This window comes from Typopeltis vanoorti, chromosome 5, assembly GCF_054136105.1.
Source record: "Typopeltis vanoorti isolate ZY-2024b chromosome 5, IOZ_Tvanoo_1.0, whole genome shotgun sequence".
Classification (NCBI taxonomy): domain Eukaryota; kingdom Metazoa; phylum Arthropoda; class Arachnida; order Uropygi; family Thelyphonidae; genus Typopeltis; species Typopeltis vanoorti.
Window position 1 is genome coordinate 4,921,963 of NC_143553.1, and position 21,711 is coordinate 4,943,673.

General features: G+C 36.1%; 1 protein-coding gene across 1 annotated transcript in view; it reads left to right on the plus strand.

The window, feature by feature from the left end:
* kn (EBF transcription factor knot) overlaps positions 1–21,711 on the plus strand; it is a 302,267-nt gene that overhangs the window by 30,926 nt on the left and 249,630 nt on the right. The window contains exon 3 of the mRNA XM_090392953.1: positions 14,086–14,149. Coding sequence (XP_090249079.1) covers positions 14,086–14,149 — 64 coding nt within the window. The remainder of the gene's footprint in view (positions 1–14,085; positions 14,150–21,711) is intronic.

Genomic DNA, 21,711 nt, shown 5'->3' on the forward strand with positions numbered 1-21,711 from the left:
CTGGCCCCTTTTATCATGTTCATTCTGGATCCATGGAGTCAATAAGACTCATCGTTGAATTATTTTCTTTTCATTTATTTTGGAGGAGAAAATATATTCGAACTGCTATTTTCTATTGAGTAATTTGGTTGTTTATTGTTGACTAAAAATTCATTAGCAAAAAAAAAAAAGGGAATATAAAGTCATTGAATGCTGTAAATAGCGAAAATGAATCAGCGTGCATTTAACCAGAAGAAATGCAACCCTTTGAGAGAGAGAAAAAAACCTTTATTGATTATGGTCAATACGTGGAATCAATTTTCAGGGTAGAACTGAGAGCATTTTATCTGCTGAACTAATGAGAATAAAATCAAATGTCTGCCACTTCACTTCTTTTACTGGTTCAGTTCGAATTGACAGAAATCTTTTTCTTACTAATTAGGCTAAAGTCAAGACTTTTGCTGACTAATTAGGCTAAAGTTTAGTTAAGAAGTTCTCCTAATTACTGTACACGCCGTTCAATAGAAAAGTGCTTGTTGGCCTCATTGATCGCTAATGTGCGTGCGTGCGTGTGTGAAAGTTTTCTTCACCAACTCTCAACTAAATCCGAGATTGCAAATTTGCACGGAGTACAGAGATACTGGTTGTAATTAAAACAGTAACAGGCGAGTATTTGGAGAGGACGAAATATCATCACGTGTTCCTTTTTTATTTTGTGATTGCTAATTTTCCATAGAAAGAGATTACTTTTTGATGCTCTTTCTGTCCTCGGTATGGTGATTTGCATTGATTATTGCAAATCACGGATTTATTAATTATAAGTTACTATAAATATTTTTCCTGGATTAAATTGCATGGAAGTATAGCAATTATCAATAGTTTGGCCAGTGCCAAAGAGTATGTGAAGGTATTCCCCCCCCCCCCTTCCTCGACTGTTGAATTGAAATGAGGCCAAGTTACCCTTCTGAGGCTCAAAGATTAAACATTTGCTTTTAGGAACTGTCATTGTTATTCAGTACTGAGGGTGGCTTTATAATTCAGGATATATATAACTTATTAAAAATAATGCCCCTAAGAAAGGAATGTACCAATTTATGGATAGTATCAGGATTTCTTCCCCTCAAATAAGATGGCAAGCCTCCTATTCTTTACCCTATTTTCCGCACTTGAGTCCTCAACCAGCGAAAATACGGGCCCAACCATGAAGATCTTGCTCGCTGTTGACTTGCTAAAGAATGTACTTCTTTTAACAAAATGCGAAAATAACTCTAACTTGAAATAACTTCGCCTTACATCTCATATATCGGATTTTAAGTAGATAAGAACACTGCAAAACTTGTTCATTTTCTCAAGCTCTCGGGATACTGGAATCTTTTAATATACAAAAAATGTAACAAATCACTTTCTCTTAGGGATTTTCTTCCTTGACTACTTGTATAATAACTAAAACACCTTTTTTGAATGTTAGTCAAGTGGGTTTTAATTTATTGTCCTACATGTTTCGCTAATTTTTGCTATCGGCATCTTCAGGGAATACAATTGGTAAGCTATATGAAGGTAACAGACTAGGTTTTAACTGACAGTTCTAATTCATACAAAATTAATATTCAATACTAATTTTGTATGAATTAGAACTGTCAGTTAAAACCTAGTCTGTTACCTTCATATAGCTTACCAATTGTATTCCCTGAAGATGCCGATAGCAAAAATTAGCGAAACATGTAGGACAATAAATTAAAGCCCACTTAACTAACATTCAAAAAAGTGTTTTAGTCACTTTCTCTTAGTTCGACATATTTAGTGCTTTCATATAGTCCCAGAGCCACTGATCAATATCACGTGACTTATGAAAAGCTCCTCAAAGCATACTTAAATAGCACTCCCTATCCTCTCCATTGGCTCAAATATTCGCTACTTAGATTCAGTACAGAAATATTAATGCATCTAATTCAAAGTGCAATTTTCACTGCGTCCTGTCAGCGAATTCTTACTTTAATCAGTAAACGAAACGATTAAAGGAAGTACTAAAGTCAAGCTTTACCGCTATTCTACCAACCGAAAATGTAACTTATTTCAGAGGGATGTTATGAAACAGTTGCTCTGCTGGATTACAAAGTCACCAATGTTATCAGTTCTGATAAAAGCGTGTTGCGAATGATTCAAATTTGGACTTATTTACTCCCCAAGCCTATTCCTTTGTAAAATTCCTTTTACAAAGGAATTGTAAAAATCGAGGAAATCTCACGTAAAAAACTTTATTCGCGTAGAATATTCCGTAAGTATCACAGGCATCGTCAGGACAAGATCTAAAAACGTTCCAATTAACAGACAATTTTAAAAAGCGCCACCTGGGTAGCTAATGTAAGATAACTAATAAAGGGCAATAATTCCCTAACTTATATATATGTTGCAAGCAAGCATGCAAGTTACAAATAGTGTTCCATTTATCTCTGAAAGAGATAAATGGAACACTATTTTAAATGGAACACTATTTAAAAGGCCTGTTGGGTATATATAAGTTAGGAAATTACTGAACTTTTATAGTTATATTAGCTACCCAGGTGGCGCTTTTTAGAACTGTCTGTTAATGTTCATTCGCCACTTTTTGTTATCTGACGATGCCTATGATACTTAGTGGAAAATTCTACGCTAATAACGTAGTTCGTTTTTATAATTCTTCTGTAATTATAATTCCTCTGTGTTCATAATTCTTTTTCTTTTGCCAACTTGCGGTATTTCATTATTGAAACAAACGACTAATTTCGAAGTTGCTAAGTAAGAAATAACGCAATATATCAGTAAATAAATCAGAGCAGTTTGCAGCTACTTGTGATGAGATTCCCAATGGTTTTAACATGTAAAATAAACAGACTTGTGGCAACGTCTTAAGGCGAAACTTGAAGCCAATAAATTTTGCTGATCAAACGAGATTAAGCCGTGTTTTAAAGCAATGTCGAAGGCGGTTTCAGCCATGTTTATAAATCGCCTTCCAGAAAGAGAGAGAGAGTCCGTATAAGCTTTCATATGCACGACAGTCGGGTTTATAGGTCGTTCGGAGAAAGCAATACGGCTTTTGCAGAAAATATCTTTTATTGGTTTAAAGTACGCCTTCCCCGTGTACATTATGTTTTTTTGCTGTGCTGGTCCAGCTAGAACGGCAACCATGTTTTGCCCAGCGCTCGCACACACACACGCACACTTAGAGATCTTCACTTCGACTCCCCGTTCAATTTACCCTCAGGTGACGAGAGACATTGTGATCTTAGAATTAATCGCCCCTTTGGGGATTTTGACGCGGTCGTACTTCGCCACATGACCTCTCTCTGCACGAGCCGGTCTCCTTCTATACTAATACTAATCACCCTTATGTCAGTGTTGGTATCAGCCAAGGTGGCAAACATAATTTTGTTTCTCTGACCAGTTTAAACAGAGCGCGTTGGGACCAAGCAAACAAGTTACAAATAGTGTTCCATTTATCTCTTTCAGAGAAAGACCTGTTGGGTCGCCGTCGTCGTTTTTTTTTTTTATCTTCTTGATTCGGAGGTGCAGTTCCATTTTGCCAATTCTTAAATTTTCTTCGGAATTTAAGGCCCAACATGCGAAATTCTAAACAGAGGACCTTTAGCGGCTTCTTAATACGACAACTTCAGTTACATTCATTGAGGTTTTGAAAACATTCTTAAATACAGTGAGGAAATGTCTTAGGCTCATCTTATTATGACATGAAAGATGGCTGTTTTCTGAAATTGCGCAAGGAATAAAGAAATAAATAATAAATCGGAAATTTATTTGGTACAAGTAAGATGTGAATAAAAAAAAAACTAATGTCGAAACCCCACGAGTTGCATATTTTCACATGTAAGAAATAATTCATCTTTAAAATAATTCTAACATCTCTAAATAATAATTTCAAATAATGTTTACACCATCTGTAAACAGGCCTGTTAAATTACATGTTTATTTGGTCAATCAGTGTTATAACAACGTCACACTGTAAACTAGTGAGATACTGATTGAGATAGTGAATTGATCAGTTCGCCGTTTGTAATTTTAATTAATACGCATTTTTAAATTTGTCCACTGCAGGCTACGCGCAAACGTGAACACGAATTAAAATCATCCTTACTTGGTAAGTCATCATTAGCGCGCGCGCAAATTTCCTTTATTTTGAAACCAAAGTAATTAAAAGCAAGAAAAGAATATTTTGTGACATTTTGAAACGGTCATAAAAGGGACCAACTAGTATTGTAGCATTACCAACCTTAAAGATCATACTGTAGTGATCGCGAAGGAATTAAACTAACTCTAATCATAAATGCATTTTAGATTCTTCGAAAAAAGTAACCTCATTCACTGGAGGGAGTTAATGGTTACGATTACCAAGTCACGCTACCCACTGGAGTAAAATTTTAGGAAAATGTGGGAGACCTGACTTTCCTAATTTTTTTGTTATAATCAAACCGAAGTGTTTCTCTAAAGTACAAAAAAAAATAATACTGCAAAGAAGAAAGTGCCAGTGTTGGCCCATAGGCGGACAACTAAAACTCCAAATAACATTGGACCCACATTTGTATATAATAATAATAATGAATCGATACTTTCTTCATAGATTATTAAATTTAAAATATAATAAAAGAAAATCAACAAATTCATAAAATGTGCTGAATATTACATATTTCGTTCTTTTTGCTAATTCTAAAGAATATCTAAGTTGGACTTGATGCAAAACCTGTCAATAATACGAATCTTGCATAGTGAAACATGCTGACTGCTTCGCCACATATGCAGAACTTGTTACCTTGGAAACATGAAAGCATTACGTCATACCTCTATTTCTTGTATATCTCATTTACTGGTAGATTCGTGGATGTGTTGCATCATAACCGTCAAAACCAACAAAGGACATTATTAAGGAGAGAGAATTTAATTGAACTGTATATTTATTTATCGATCAGTCCATTAGGGGCATCGGTAAATGAAGTCTCATTTTCAGAACTGTTCTGACCCCATTCACATTTGTAAGTAAATGGATGAATTTTTGTCTATGAAATTCGCAGTTTAAAAAACAATCGTATCACTTTAATAATTTCGAGCAATCGCACCCAGAGTGCACCGCATTTTAAAATCAAAACATTAAATTAAATCAATCAACTATTCCTATTCAGAATCTCTTAGAATGTCTGGGGGGGGGGGGGTCTAGGATTATTCGTCCCTTTAGCTGCGAAATATTTTAGGTTTCTGTTTTTCGTGTAGCTCCTTAAACTACGTACCTCACGTGGCGAGTGTTCACATGTGAAATACCAATTTCCTTTTCCTGGAGACTGCACCCTCTTCAGGTGGATGAACCACTGATAGGTCAATGATGCTTCAAATGAATGCATAGCTTTCTATGAGGGATTTCCCCTGATTGATCAAAAGTGACTCAGCCAAAATATTAAAGTTAAAATAAACAAAAAAATACATTCACACGCATACACACAGATAAAAGAAAAAAAATAATAAACATGCTGATTATTAGAGATTTCGAACTCCAGTACAAGTTCTGTTTCTTCCATGACCAGTAAAACTATAGGCTTCGGTATGAAAATATTGTTTGCTCGAACAACATATCAATATTTTATTAGGAAAATAATAAATAAAAATTACGCGTTGGAACTATCATATTCCGAGAGGTGCCTCCCCCCCCCACCCCCACCCACACTTTCATGAAAACTACTACAAGTAATTGGAAAAGATGCATCTACAGATTAGAAGCATCATTTCAGTTGAAATTATAGGAAAGATCACAGTTTTGATGTACGCATTAAGTAACACTGATGCAGCTTACCATAATAAAAAGAAATGTTCAAAAGATGTCAAAAATCGCTTTATTTCTGAAATATAACTAGAAGTCGGCAGTGCGTGTGCTTGAAACAAATGCTAGCTCATATGTATAACTTAATACGTTCAGTATTCGCAATCGAATTTCCATAAAGTGTGTTTCTTCTCAGGTACATTTAGGTTAAATGACTTGCATGCTGCTGCTTCTCTAAAAGCGTGTTGAATTTCAACCTTTATCTGCCTCACTGCTCAACTATTGATTACTTGTATTACAGTCGTTGGCCAATTGTACAGACGTAATGATTATGAGTAGATGATCAATGAACAGTCTGAATTACGACACGTGAAATACTGTAATTGGTAGCCTATTTTGAATAACACCGCACTGTTGATATTAGCCTCGCTTTGCTGTTTGATCTTACTGAGAGTCATCAATTCGCAGTTTATCTAGAAGATGATGCGCTGTAAGCGCAAGACCTGAAACGAGAGAGAGAGAGAGAGAGCGAGCAGGGTAACTGCTCACACACGATACCCTACCTAGGTCAGAATGGAATGCATCCAGCCAACTAGCCAGACATATCGGAGGTTATCACTACGGTTTGCACATTCCCAGCAGAATTGCTGTACAGAGGTAGCGGCCACCAAATACCCCACTAGGCCGTTTAGTAGAACAGTTTGAGGTCGAGGTTAGGGAATTGCAGATTATATCCCGAAAGGTATCTCGCAGGGCTGTTACAAGCCGCATCACTCGGTCGCCAGAAGGTTTGTAATGAGCCCGTATAATCATGTATGCTAACTGCCATAGTCCCGCAGGGGTAAAGGCCCGTGCCTTCGTTCTGGAAGGTCGGCCGAGCATGAGTTAGTGCGGGGGTAGTCAGGTTGATGGCTTGGCAAATAGAATGACATCATTCTTTGGCCATAACTGGTCTGATTGTTGACTTTGTTAGACCAACCGAGTGTCTTTCCTTTGTGGGTGATATCATCGAACTCAGGGCGGGTGAAAAGGTCCAACGCTTGTGACAATAGTGTTGCTGTAGGGTTCGTCATAAAGACGCTACAGGGCGGAGGGACGCTGTATCTTATGGCTGGCAGAATGATGTTAATAATGCTGCTACTGGGAGAACAGGAATTCTGTGCGCTGATACTTCTGGAGGATTACTCTGCGTCTATTAGCATCAGTGGGTGCATGCAAATTTCATGTCCTCGGGGCTTGAGTGTTGTGGTGAAGAATTTCAGGCGAGGTCACGATTTATTCGAAGAAGGAAATAGTGAAGACGTTGGTTACAAGAAACTGATTACAAAGAAAAAGTCCGCATATTTATTCGATAACAGAATTAAATTAACTGCAACTTAATAATTCTTAAGTTCTTCATAAGGGTTATGAAAATAATTTAAAAAAAAACAAAGAGGCATTAAGAACTCCAAAGAACTTAAAGTGTATAGCTCACTGGTACTAACCAGAGTTCTTTAATGTGCAGATACTTGGGTTATTGAACAGAAGGAAGAACAAAGATTGACAGGTTTAGGAAAGAATTATTTTGAGGAAAACAAATAAAACATCATGGACTGAAATGAAAACGTATAAGAGATCAGGGAAGAATTACACTACCATATTTCAATAATAACAAAAAAAAAAGTTACAGTGTTATGGACATTTTTACAGAATGCCTCTTGAAAGAGTTGAAGTTAAAATACCGTCGGAAAGACTAATTAGTTGCATAAGACTAGTTAACTAATTTTTGAAAAAAAGATCCACAACATTTCTTCAGTTTTAGATGGACCGAAAAAATTAGCAAAGGAGGCTAGATCGCTGTTTGAAGATTGTTCTTAAGACATAGAAGGAAGTGGATAGAAATGAGGTCTGAATTTGTATAGAAATTTAAGTAACTCGGTTGCTGATAGATTGAATTTACTTGAAAATTATTGTTTGGTAGCCTCAGTCCACATTAGATGGATGGGAAAGATGATGATTATCTGTTTAATTTATACGTAGGACTTTGTATTTGGCTGTCCCCAGCTTATTCCATTTACTCCACTGTCCACTAACTGCGGAGTGGCCAGTAATACCCTTTCTTTTCTGATTAGAGAAGAAATCTTTGATTTGTAGTCTTTCGTTGGTTTCCGAATGTTTTCCTTCATTCATGATATTCTAGAGGAAGTAAAAATGCGATTAACCGAGAGAAGACAACCTGTCATCACTTCTGCATAAGACTAGTTAACTAATTTTTGAAAAAAAAAGATCCACAACATTTCTTCAGTCTTAGATGGACCGAAAAAAATAGCAAAGGAGGGTAGATCGCTGTTTGAAGATTGTTCTTATGAGCATATGTCCTTCCTTTAGAAACTGGATTTATTTGGCAAATATACAAATAAAATGAGCTTCGTGTGTTGCATTTTCTTCCGTGTAATTCGACCCTAAAATTACGTGCATGCACGACCGTAATTTGATGTATTTTGTAAGTGGGATGAGATATCATACTTGAATGGCAGATAATCTCCTTCCTAGAATTTGTACATGAAGTGAAATGAATATTCTTGGTACTAACTGAGCAAAATCAATGGCCTTCAATTTTATAATCACCTCTTCGTTCAGTAATAGAAAGGATTGTTGTAACTGGCCGTGAAGTGTGGCATGCCACGGAAATATGTAAAGAATCTGCCACCGAAATAACTTCTCTTGATAGAAGAAATCAAAGCGCAGGTCCTTCGGCTATGTTTATGAATAAAAGATTTGTCGGGAAAAAAAACACCTAATACAATTTAATGAACACTTAACATATATTTTTAACATTTACATGAAACAAGATTTTTCGTACTTTTTTTTTTTTTTTTGTACAAAAAACGAAAACACGACATCAAAGTTAGGAAGCTGGAAGCTTGTGGTGACCAATCGATGCAATACCGCTGCATCGATTAGTCTAATTATTATATTTATAATATAATAAATATAATAATCACTTTATCATGAACTATTACTTGCGTGACTTGCATAGCTTCATGTCACTTTCACTAATTATGAGCTCTGTTCTCATCACCGACTACAGAAACTACTTCGAGGTCTTTTTTAAATAAAGTTTTTTAAAAAGTTTTAAGTCCGTAGCCCAGCAAAATCTACAATGGAGTGCACAACACACATATACATTACACGCATACAAATAACAAAATCATCAATACTTGTCAGAAAATATCGTCTTTAGCACATCGTGAATATGCTCGTACTGGTGGGTGGTGAGATCAGTTGCCCACTGATTTCCAAAATATGCATAGTAATAAATTCAATAGGGATCTTTCTTTTTATTGAATTTGACCCATGAAGGTTTTAAACGTATAGCACTTTAGTGTTAAGGGTTAAATGACCTTTAAGGTTTGCTTTAGACGGTAATTTTAAGCCAAATCACGTCTCTATAAATAGGGTATGGCCTCATTCTATTCTGCAACTGACAGGTTGCACAATGAATCCACTGTCAACTCTGCTAGCATGTTCGAGCAAAAGCTAAAATTATTTTTACAATTACGAATCATTTTAATGGAAGTGCGAACTACTCAGAATGGGAATAAACCAACATTAGGAAGGAAAGAGGGAAAGTGAATCTGTAATATATCGATTTCGTCCGACCACAGTGGTGATAGCGAATATAAGGCTAACCTCACCTGCTGCTGATATAATATTAATCTTTAGTACGCAGTCATCTCGAGCTGTCCGTTGCTTTCCTCAAATTATCCTCAAACATACCAAATCTACCACGTTTTAGAGTTACATACTTTAATATGCTGCTGGTATTGGGCAATTCTTAAAGTTGATACGGTCGCCACTCTAGACAGGTTAATGTTGTTTGGTAGAAAGTTGAGATAATAATAAGATGCCACCAAATTTATTTTAAAATAGATTATAATTCATTTATTTAAACAAAGAATGATACGAGTTTTTCTCTTTACTAAAAGAATACCACAGAATTCTATTTAAATTAGACCAATGAAATTTTTAGATAAAAAAACTTCTTTTCCAAACAGACAGTTTGGATTTAGACAAAATTTTAGCATTGAGCATGATTTGCTGAACCGCACAAGGAAGTTTCTGCTTCCCTAGATGACCATCAAATAACCTTAGTGGTAAGGTTATTAATAAGGAAATTAGAAGTCATAAGACTACGCGATTACTGCTGTACAACTCGTACTGCTGTTTAAAAGGATGGGTATAAAAAACTATAAAAATGAACAATAGCTACAACAGTTTTAAAACGTTAGATTATGGTGTACAACAAGGATCTGTCCTAGGGCCTATTATATATATATATATATATATATATATATATATATATATATATATATATATATATATATATATATATATATATATATATATATATATATATATATATATATATGAAACGTACTATTAACTCGGGGTTAGGATATGTTCATTTTTTTAAATTAACTGACTTAAACCCGAGAATTATAACACAATGATATTTATTTGAAAAGTGATATATACTGTATATCACTAAAAATCATATATATATAAATAAATATATATATATATATATATAAAGTGATATATATATAAAAATATATATATCACTAAATATATATCAGTGATTATATATCAGTGATATATAATCACTGAAAAGCTAAGTGATATATATATATATATATATATATATATATATATATATCACTGACTTCTATGATCAGTAAAATAAACGCTTTCAAGAATTATCCTCTACAATCGAACAAATTGCAAACCATGCTGAATGTTGCTCTTCTAAAAGTATAAAATTGGTTTCACTTAAATAAATTAATCTACAGGGTGTTCGGGATAAATTTGACATATTTATAATTAATTATATTTTTCCGTAAGTTACATGTATTAACACACACTTCTCTTCATTTAAAAGTTTGGACCCTTCTTCATTCATATACAAGATGTCAGAAAGGATGGATAGCTGGAACCCACCTGAATCATGGAAGAGAATAACTTGTATCATGATGATTCGTGCCCGCCATCAAAATAAGGATATTACGACTGCTGCCCAATGCTCCCTGAATACAGTAAAAACAATCAGGCATGAACTAGAGACTTGCAATGGTGACTACGAGGATGTAGCAAGAAGAAAGATCCCTAGCAGACGATCTGATTGCGTTCGTACAGCAGAATTCCTCGCAAATCTGCAGGAACAGGTGTTGAAGAACCCTGGCATTGGAATTCGGGCTTTGTTCGTGGAGTTGCTAACTGTAGTCAAGCCCTGGATAACAAGGGTAGCCAATGGTAGGCCGTATGTATGGCAGCAGGATTCGGCCCCTTGCCACACCTCTGGGAAAAGTCAAAAATGGTTGTCTGAAAATTTCTACGACTTCACCAGTCCAAATGTTTGGCCTCCAAACTCCCCAGACCTTAACCCCATGGATTATTTTGTATGGGGCGCAGTTGAAAAAGACACCAATCGCACTTCCAGTAATACAAAAGCCCAGTTAATGGATAAAATTAAAACAGTTTTTGCGGCCCTTCCCAGGGAGACTGTAGCATCAGCTTGTTGGAGGTTCCGAAGCAGAATTGAAGCTGTGATCGATGCTAATGGTGGTTATTTTGAGTAAATCTTGTTGATAGTATTGTAATTAACTCTGTCTGTAATGTTTTTTTGTCAATTCATTAAATTTAATAGATACAAAGAAGATTTTCTTTTTCCTTACGAAACTGTCAAATTTATCCCGAACACCCTGTAATTGTGTCAAAGAAACAAAATATCTAATTTTAATTGCGAAATATAACATAGGAACTTCCCCATAGAATTATTCTAACATGATTGGAGTTTTAGAGGAAATTCAAATTGCATTTGTATGGAAATAGAAAAATTTAAGGATTAAAATGAGTTGGAATTTAAGTTGGAAATACCCACATAAAGATGTACAAAAATGAATAAAGGGTTATGTTAAGCAGAATTTATTATTTAAATACATTCTTAAACTTAAAAATGTTAAAAATATTAATTCTGCATGGATTCAAACCCCATTACAGTATGGAATTCTAAGTTAGAGGGGAATCCAAGAATATTGCTAAATGCAATAAATACATCGTATTAAGCATATTACGCCTTGCATATTTATACGTACATTTACTCATAACCACAATGATGATGAGCATGTAAATAACAAACAAGATGCTTTCCTTAGTAGATATCAGGACATAAAAAAATCACGTAAAGAAGCGATACATAAACATTATACTTACTTACTTGGCGCTAAAAATATTTAATGCACTACCTTTAGCAACCCAAACAAACAGAATAAATGATCAAAGAATGTTTTCCACAGATATGAGGAACATCTGTGCAAAAGAATTATTATTATTATTAGGCTTAGGTAATGAGTTCGAGTAGACTGGGTGTATTCAAGAATTCAGTCTTGTGTGTAAAATTTAAATAGTATTAAACTAATCTTTGTTTCAACTGTTCCAAATTAACTTTGTATGTTGAAACGTTTTCTCTTTTTATTAGCATGTGACACTTCTTTCGTTATATAATGATGATGATTTTTATTACCATCTGTGACTTTATGCGCCTATTGCAACCTGAAGGAGCTTTTGCTTTAATGTTACACATGTGATTATCCAACACTTTAAAAAAAACACAAAACAACATTAAATAAAATGATTCTCTGATGATGGAATAAAATCATTTCATTTTCAAAGAATTTACTTTGAGTGTAGCAGTTTTCCCTTCGGTTTGAGCTTTTAAATTATTGCAGCCTAACAAAAATGTAACACTTCTGATTGTAATAATATTTCTAATTTTAATAATATAATGATTATTTATTAATAGTCAAGTTAAATACACAAAAATGGATCCAATTTACTTGAGGTGGAGTACAAAAGTTAGATGCATACTTTATGTATGCATGAGATGCGCTTCAGAAGCAAAATCTTTCTAATCGTCTGTTTGCACTTGACTTGGTATCGCCGATGATGAAAACGAATACTTGAAAATGCTTATATGGGCTAGAATATTAATCCATTTATTTCGTTTCTGTTACTTTTAAGATGGAAACACTGGCAGACATGTTTAATGAAAAAATAGTTTTCATTATGAAAGTCTAAATTATCATTTTGCCATTTATTCCAAGAAGATTTAAATATTTCTTGCTTTTCATCTTTTTAAGGACAAAGAATTTCCTCACAGGAGTGGATTGTCTCAGTGAACATTGAATTATATGATTTAGTACGTTTTTCTGGTTTCGGATCTAAGAAGGGATGTTGTAACCTAGAAAGCATCGGTTTATTTGAAAGGCCATTCTTTTTATTCGTGATTTCAAGGCTCTTCTTCGCATTGATTATCATCTTTTGAGCTACTCCATTCTGGTAACATATGTAGTTGAAGAGCGGATGAAAACTCCCACGATTTCAATCGTTTGCTTTAAAAAATAATATCTCCAAAGCATTCTAAATCCTAGCCCTTGGATTGAATTGCGCGTGTTTTCAATATGAATACCGGCACTAAAACTAGATTTTTCTTGAATAAAGCCCTTTGACCCTTATAGAACGAGTTAACCTGACTTTTACAATCAGCAACCAGGAGGACAACAAGAAAATGAGAATCTTTCTAGTCTGAATAGTGGGAATTATGTACCCAAATTTTGAAAATGCGAATATCCTTCGCAGCTGCCTTCCTCCGCTAAAGCATGTTCACAACTAATCACTAACAAAACCTAAATTCCACTCAACCGGAGGGCCCCCTGAGAAAATAAAACGTGTTTTCTTATTTTGGAAGTGTGTGGTCAGTGCTAATGTTATGGTTAAACTATTCTTACTTAAGCCCTTAGTAGGTCATCGAAACTTGGAGGGTCATGTAAGATCGATCCCTGAAAGTGGCATCCTTCTCAATAGCCTGTAAAGTAGTATGGCTGTTTGCTCTGCGAAACCTGTCAGAAGTGTCCTTGTTCGTGCAACTGTAGCTACCTTCCTCCGCTAATAGATGCCAGTATTAATACCTTTGCAGCGGAAGTAAACGAGAAAGCACCAGTAGAATAGTGGAACGGATAAGATATGATTTAGTTACACAGAAGATGTTGCCTAATTCCACCCGACAAAGCGAATCTTTTTTTACAGCTTTCCTTACATGCCTGACATCGTAAGGTGGTCTAATTTCTAGAAAATAAGTACAGATTGCAATTCTTGATGAAACATATTTCGTTTTATTTACGTGAAAATACTGTTAAATAAGTGCTGATAATAGTTGAGAAATGTATTAAGAAGTCATTCGTTAGTTATAAGTAATCCTTTATTTATTTTCACAGGAAAGCGAAGGACAAAAAACGAATAATGGCATCCACTACAGACTGCAGCTCTTGTACGCCAATGGTGAGTAGCTTTACGAAATATAATTCCCATCTTTCCCATCCACCCACACCAAGTTCATTCTGTCTTAGCTAAATTGACTACAAGCAGAATTTAAAGTTCTTGCTAGCTCTTCTGTTCTGTTATAATCGGTTATTTTACATGCATTCCACCTAAAAAACGTTTGTGTGTGTTCCTTCTTCTACATCGTTTTCACTTATTAGTTTAATTTCATTACAAACGAGGTTCTCTTTCATTCCATAGCTTGCGGGTATATTCGTGACACATCAGTTACTCGTCCAGAATCGGGTACCGAAACTTGCTTTCTGAGAGCATCTATTATAGTTAAGAGGAGAGTGTTTGGGTCATCGTAAGAGTCTATTTCATTCCGTGAAGTATTCCACGGGTGAAGCACGAAATAATCAAAGGTGTTTAATTTGTTCAAAAAACCAAAGGAAACACGTTGGCGATAAAACATATCCAAAACCAGTAAACGGAAACAGGCAGTCGGATGCAAGCTATTAATGAGTGATTCCGGAAAGTCACCTGCAGCATTGGCTCATTCACGTGCGTCACAAAATTGAGCACACTTTTGTCACAGCACGCAAAAGGTTCGTGGCAGGTTGGACCCTGGAGAATATTTAAATATGCTCTAGACGGCTACGCTCCTCTAGCTAATGTTTGGCGATGATGATTCTTAGGGGAACAATAAAATACCCAACGCGATTTGTTTGTGGGGAAAATTCCGTTTATTTTCGAATTTAATACTTTTTTAGAGATCGCCTTCAAAAAGTAGACAAATAAAAAATCAGTTTCTAATTTTCTTAAAAAAACTCTGAAATGTGAATTGAAAGAGAGGTCAGTTGGCTAAATTTCTGTTTTTAATAGGACCCACTGAAAGTATGTTTTAATAATAAAAACGATTAGTCATTCATTTATTTACACGTTCTCGCAATTATTTTTTGCTTTCTTTCTTTCTTTCTTAAACTCCTTAGCTCGATCTAACAACATTTATTTGATTGAAAGAATAGGCAAAACGACATCTTCTTTCTCTATACTCTGACATCAGTAAATTAGCGAGAGGACCTGACAAGGATGTCTTAATTTTAAAATAAATTTATTCTACAATCTGGAATATAAACAAGCTTGGCATCAAGCTGCATCTTCTTCTTCTGCTTTATGTGCGCTTGAATTTTCAGCGCTTTCCTTTTTTGGATGCTCCAGAATATTTAAGCAGAACATAGAACATAACTGGCTCTAAAACTAATTGAATAACGAGATTAAGTTAGAAGAGCTCCTGACTTGCGACTGTCTTTTTAGTGTGGCACTCTTTGTTCCGCCCAGGGCCTCGCTTTAACACTTTCGTGTTGTTGTAGAGCTGAAAGATTTATGAGCACAAAGAGCACAAGAGGGTATTTAACAGAAATGAGACGGGGGGGGGGGGAAGCACAAGGTAAAAATATGCAATATTTAACGTTATCCTATGTAATTTCATCCTATTTTGAGGGTTGCCATTATCGCCTACAAATCGAGCGAAATCTTGTTTACGATACTTGCAGTAGCTTATAGCTACGATAATTTCAAAGGTGTAATGAAATCCTGACATCCGTAATGGATAAGATCTCTCTCTCTCTCCACTGAAACAGGATAACTAATGGGAATGTTCGAAAGCATCGGAGAAATGACTTGGACATCTTCCGCGTATCCTCAACAGCACAAGGATGCTGCCATCGTCCTAAAAGTACGAAAGGATAGTAACAACATTGACCAGGATAACACGCTTATTGTTAATAATGATGTTTTGCTTTTATTTGAAGGGAATGCATAATGTGAAGGCTAGATTCTCTGCCCCCTTTAAATATGCGTATTATTACCCGAATATTAAAAACCAATGCCAAGTCCTGTCGAAATAGCTATACGGATGCTTTTCAACACCTAACTTGGTATTTCGACCAACTAATAAATCTGTTTTCTGTTTAATTCATAAACCACTGCGTTGAGAACAGTATGGAAAATTAGATGGAACTCGCAAATCGCTTAATGAATCATATTTCTTTTGACTGCCTGAATATTGAATAAATCGTGATTTCTTATTTTTCTGCTATTACTAAATATTCCTAGCAGGAAAAATAGAAAAATGCTATACCAAAAAGGGAGTTCTCCCTGCGACTAAGATACTTGCTAAATTAACCCTTTCCTGATTGGTTAGAAGAAATCAGAACGATTTTTGATTAATGCTAATTAATAATATTACCACTTGATTACTTTCAATACTTAAGAGAAGTCGTGATTTTTTAATAAGACAGTTCGAAGAAAGCGTTTTAACTTCTGTAAATACCCCTCCACAATTCTTCAGAATACGGAATATAAGCAAGTCGCTTCTTTTAATTGCAGCAATGCATCCAAAAACAAATGCCGGACCAACGAAAGGCTTGACATAAAAGTTTGGCTTGGTATAAAAACGTGGATCTAATATCTGATTTTTGCTAAATTCACAAGGTGCTGCTACTGCATTCTTTACAAAAAAATTTAATCCTATTTCGTTCAATATTTTTTTGTTTCGTTTTGTTGACCTGTAACTAATGATTTAAGTTTTTAATGCGGTTGCGTTGCTAAGAAAAGATTCGGATTCTAAACACATCCAGTCGCTTAGCACGTCGAACTTAACATGAAGTATACTTGGATAAAATTCGCGTTGGGAGGTCCTTTCTGTCCTTTGTTCATTATTGAGTTAGTGGGCCCTTAAAGGGTGATACTTCTTCCTCCTGTCGCTCGGGTTTTCCTCAACCAACAGGTCCGATAACATATAATCTTGGAAGCAACGCTGATGGTAAAATGGGTTGTCAGGGCGCACTCCGAGCATTCTGCTAATCGTGACTGTCTTAACGGGAAGATCTTCTGATTTTGGATAAAAATGTTGCTACAGATAATTTCTGGCGCGTATTTCTTCTGAGATTATTAAAACACCGTAACGAATCCAGTTCGCCAACTATCCTTAAGTTTGTTCAATCCTGCGTGTAATAAAAAAAATGGGGAAGTATTTCAAAATACTCCGCGCACATCCTCTCTTTCGTTTTGAGGGGTTTTGTAAGCAGTTCTGTTTAATAAAGTGGGAAGGGAAATCGCATTGCGTAAAATTAGTTTAAAAAAACCGTAATCCATAGAAGATCAGACTCGGAAAGGAATTCACTTAACGGATTCTTGGTTTGAAATCCAAATGATTAACACTAGAGATTATTTAGAATGATAAAAAAACAATCGCCATTAAAATAATTAAGAAAAGAGAGAGAAATTGAAAACTGAATTTTTGTTACTTTTTATTTGCTCAGCTGAATTTAAATAACTTTTACTGGTATATATTTATAGTAGTATATTTATTTATTTAAGCGTAGCATTATATTGCTCTTTGATAATTAATTTAATTAAATACATAGAATAAGAATTTTATATGCTTTTTCAACTTCGTTTTCTTTTTCTTTCTTTTTTGACCATCTTAACGTTTGCCATTATAATGTTACAATAAGTCTAAATTCTCACTTTCATTTGCACGCTGTCGCTTTCATAAATATAAAATATTACGGTAATATTTAGTAGCAGGCGAAAAATTTCTGGTGGGAATATTACAATTATGCGTCATGAATTACTACCGTTCGGTTGTCCAAACAGCATTTCGAAGTTCATTTTGCGCTAACAGTGAGGTATATATTTCACTTCCTGTTACATTTCCGCTCTGGAGTTAGTTAATATTTCCCAAGTGATAGCGCTATTTCAAGTTTTAGTACTGCCAGTGCTGCTTATCCAAAGTGATGTAAAGCTGTTTGCACTAAGCTTAGCCATACTTCCTGTTTTCTCTTAATAAAGCCACGTCAGATGGTTTAACACGTAGTACACTATATTAAATATCTGTGGATATTTCTCCCACATTGAGCTTATTTAGTTGTGTGTATTATTAATCTGCTTTGCAAAGCATTTTTAACTACGCGCGTCTTCATTTGGTTCTATAATTAAGAAGAAAAAGCCACGTTAACGGATAGCTTTGAAACGTCATTCAAAACGACTGCAGAAGCCAAAATTATTTATTAGCTTTGTATTTCGAATTTGATTTACTTTCTGCATCCGAAGGATGTCTCCTTCTTAAGGACTTTGCAATTTTCTTTCTGCTTTTTAGATTCTTGGCATTGCTCAGAAACCTGCCGAAAATCTTTTGATTTATTTCAAATTTGTTTCGCATTGCCTAAATAGCGTTAATGTTAATTAGTTGAAAATTCCTCTTTGGGAGTGCTCAGCCACACCACTACGTCATACACATGCTCCATTTAGGAAGAGTCAGTCTTTATCCATTACTCTGTCACTTTCTTTCAAAACATGAAAATTTTCAAAATCTCGGGTCCTATGCTGCTTAAAAATTCAAAAGCGTGGGGCAGAGGATTACTGGGGGTAATTTTTATTTGGCCGATTAGAAGAAGCATGACTGCGCGTCGTATTATTTGTAGACGTGCTAAAATAATTCACTGCATTAATCATTCGTGTATACCTCAATTATTGCGATTAAAAAAGCAGACTGGGAAATGCAAACCTTTTACCAGATTTGCGACATATGGTACAAGTGACGACATAGTACTTGCCAATGAGCACGAAGAAATAGCTCTTCTGATGCTAGCGGGTTTCTGCATCATCAAGCTTAGAGCTGTTTCATCGATTATCAGCTATTCAAAGAGACAGCAGAGAGATTTCCCCACTGAATGGCAAAGTCGAGCAGTTGGTATTACTAGTAGCATTTGTATTACGAGCGTAATACAAACGCAACTAGTAAGTGGCGTAGCCTTACCAGTGCTAATATTGCGAGCGTGGTAAAAAGAAGACAAAGGGTTTGGTTTCTGTTCGAGCTGGCTTGAAAACTAAAGTGCTTAATTAAAAAAAAAACGCTGATTTCAATCGAAAGGCTGCTCGTTTGAATAATGCCGTAGGAATGGGTATTGCATCATTGAAAACCCATTAATAATACACGATTTTCTAAAGCGCCCACCTTCGTAAGTACTAAACTTTCTGATTACTCAAATCCGTGAGAGATCGTGTAGCCTTCAACATCCATTCTTTATAAAAGACTGACCGAGTATAGATTTTAATAACCCAGAGGACACCATTCCTTCATATCCCATCGTAGACTTTTTTTTAAGAATATATCAGTACTGCGCGCAGGCCACAGTTAGCTACATCCGGATTTTTAAAGCCCTGCGGAATCTGCCTTCGACACGAGTGTTTATCTCCGTCTATCAACTGTCGCCTAATACTCCCTTTCCTCCAGCCCCATAAGTAGTTGTAGGTCACAGGTGGTCACGAATACCTCCACAATTCCATTCTCTTGAAAGAGGGCGAACCCCACTTGTGCATAGGACATTTCTGTGTCCTGTACCAATTAGGTGTGCACTTATGACTGAGATATGGGATGAGAATTTTTGGAGCTATTTGTCCATTACAGCCACGTTCAAACACCCCCTTGAGTGCAATTTCTGTGCAACATCGTCTCCTTGTGGCGATAAATTAACGCACCGTTTTGATAGTCTCACTTCGACCGTCCGAAGCAGTTACACACCTTCCTCTTTTGAACGCCGAGGGGGGGGGGGGGTAGAACGGAGAAGGCTTCGGAACAGTCACGGAGAGTGATTACTAATACCCACCACGTGTTGTTTTGCGCTTTGATATTGAAGAAGACTCACTCGAGCGACGAACTTCAAAAGATTCTCCGTAATAATTTAAAATTGAGAATAGTCAACGCATTAAGTTAAAGGAAGAATTGACTCTATGATAATTTTTATTACTCGACACGGAACTATTTGCATGTCAAATTCCGTTTCTCAATTTATCGCGAGCGATATCAGCACGCTTTCTATTGAATATCTATGACGCATGAAAAAAAGAAGGTTCGCTCCCCGCGAGATGATATTAAAAGGAGCGTGCGAGTTAAAACTGGGACAGTTTCAACAAGTGATATTTGTTTTCTTGGCGATATTTAAATGCATGTTGGGGGGGGGGGGGAGGGGAGAAACACGAAAACGCCTTTCAAGCTCAATATCAACAACTGAATAAATGCAAAAACTCGAATTCTGCTACATAACTCAGTTTCGAGTCAAGTATTACAGTTAAAATATTGTTTACTCAGATAAAATCGAAATTGATTCTAAAGGAATGACATAAACAAGATCCTCGCAGAGAGCTGTGGAATTCGGCAATAACTGCGTCGTCCTATTCACTCGAATGGCGACTTTTTCTAGTAATGTCTCCAGCAGTGGAAAGTGAATGTGCTGATATTTTATCTAATGCATTTTGTGGCGCAACTGACACACATAAAGAGATATATATTTCTGTCGCGTTCTTTGAAAATATTAACTTACGTTGTACGGAGGCCTTGCAGAGAGCAATACCTGCCACTCAGTCGCGAGGGGCTCGCGTATTTGCTTTAAGTTCTTCAGATTTTTATCTCGGAAAGGTCTTAATATGAAGACAGTTTAATCTCCATTTTATTTCCGAAATGCTAATTAACCATTTGTTTGGACAGCAGACCGCCGGTTTAGAAATATTAGCGACTGGTCTGCTGCATATAACCCTGCACAAACTAGCATGCTGCAACTGTTATAAGCGCAGATAATCCTCATGATGAATTGCGGATGCAAACGTGGTCCGGGAGGCAGAGGAAGTGTTCTGTTTGTTGCATTATGCCCGTCGAAATAATGACCAAAATCTGACCGTGACTAGCCGTAAACTCTCCTTTTATGGGTCACCGCTCCACGACAGGTCGCCTTCTCCAAGCCAGAGGATTAGTTGAATGACCACTTCAGTTTCGACACACACACGCACACATCTGTGGTCATCTTCCTGCTCGCTGACCACTTCATGCCAGCTATGAATGCGCGCGCGAGAGAGAGAGAGAAGTGAGCACGTGGAGCAAGAGGATACCGTTTTGCGCGTTAACTGCCTTTTTATGCCGCGTTAGCTGGACCAGATGGTCAGTGCTTCACTAAGACCCCCTTGTCCGGAAGAGAGGGCTTAATGCCAGTTTCCTTAATGAACCAAGGAAGCTTTGTCCTCCTCCGGGCACACATCGACGAAATGTTTCTTTGATCTCCCTGTTCAGCATATTAGGGGGGAGGAAGGGAAGTGATAATGCCGCTGATCTGACATTGCATCAGCTTCCAGAAACTAATTTTCTTACGTGAGAAAACGATGAATCATGAAGGACAATGTGATCAGATGTGCTTACCGAAAGAATATTAATAGGACACCCGACTCAAGGAAGTAGAGATTTTATATCATCAACATCAGAACACAAACAGAATACTTCTAATGATCTCATACAGTTAGTAGTAAATATACATGAGAAAGTAATAACTTTTCTCCAAAAGCTCTAGTCTCAGTAAACAAAACAGCGATTTGCCATAAAACTACAAGTATTACACCCAAGTACGCAAAGCACAAGAAATGACACTCACGCTAATTATTCTTTCAGGATTTCCAACCAGCTGTGGATTCGAATCCCGCACTGGACGTGGGTGTGTAATTGTCCTGAAGGGAAGATAAATTTCATTGCT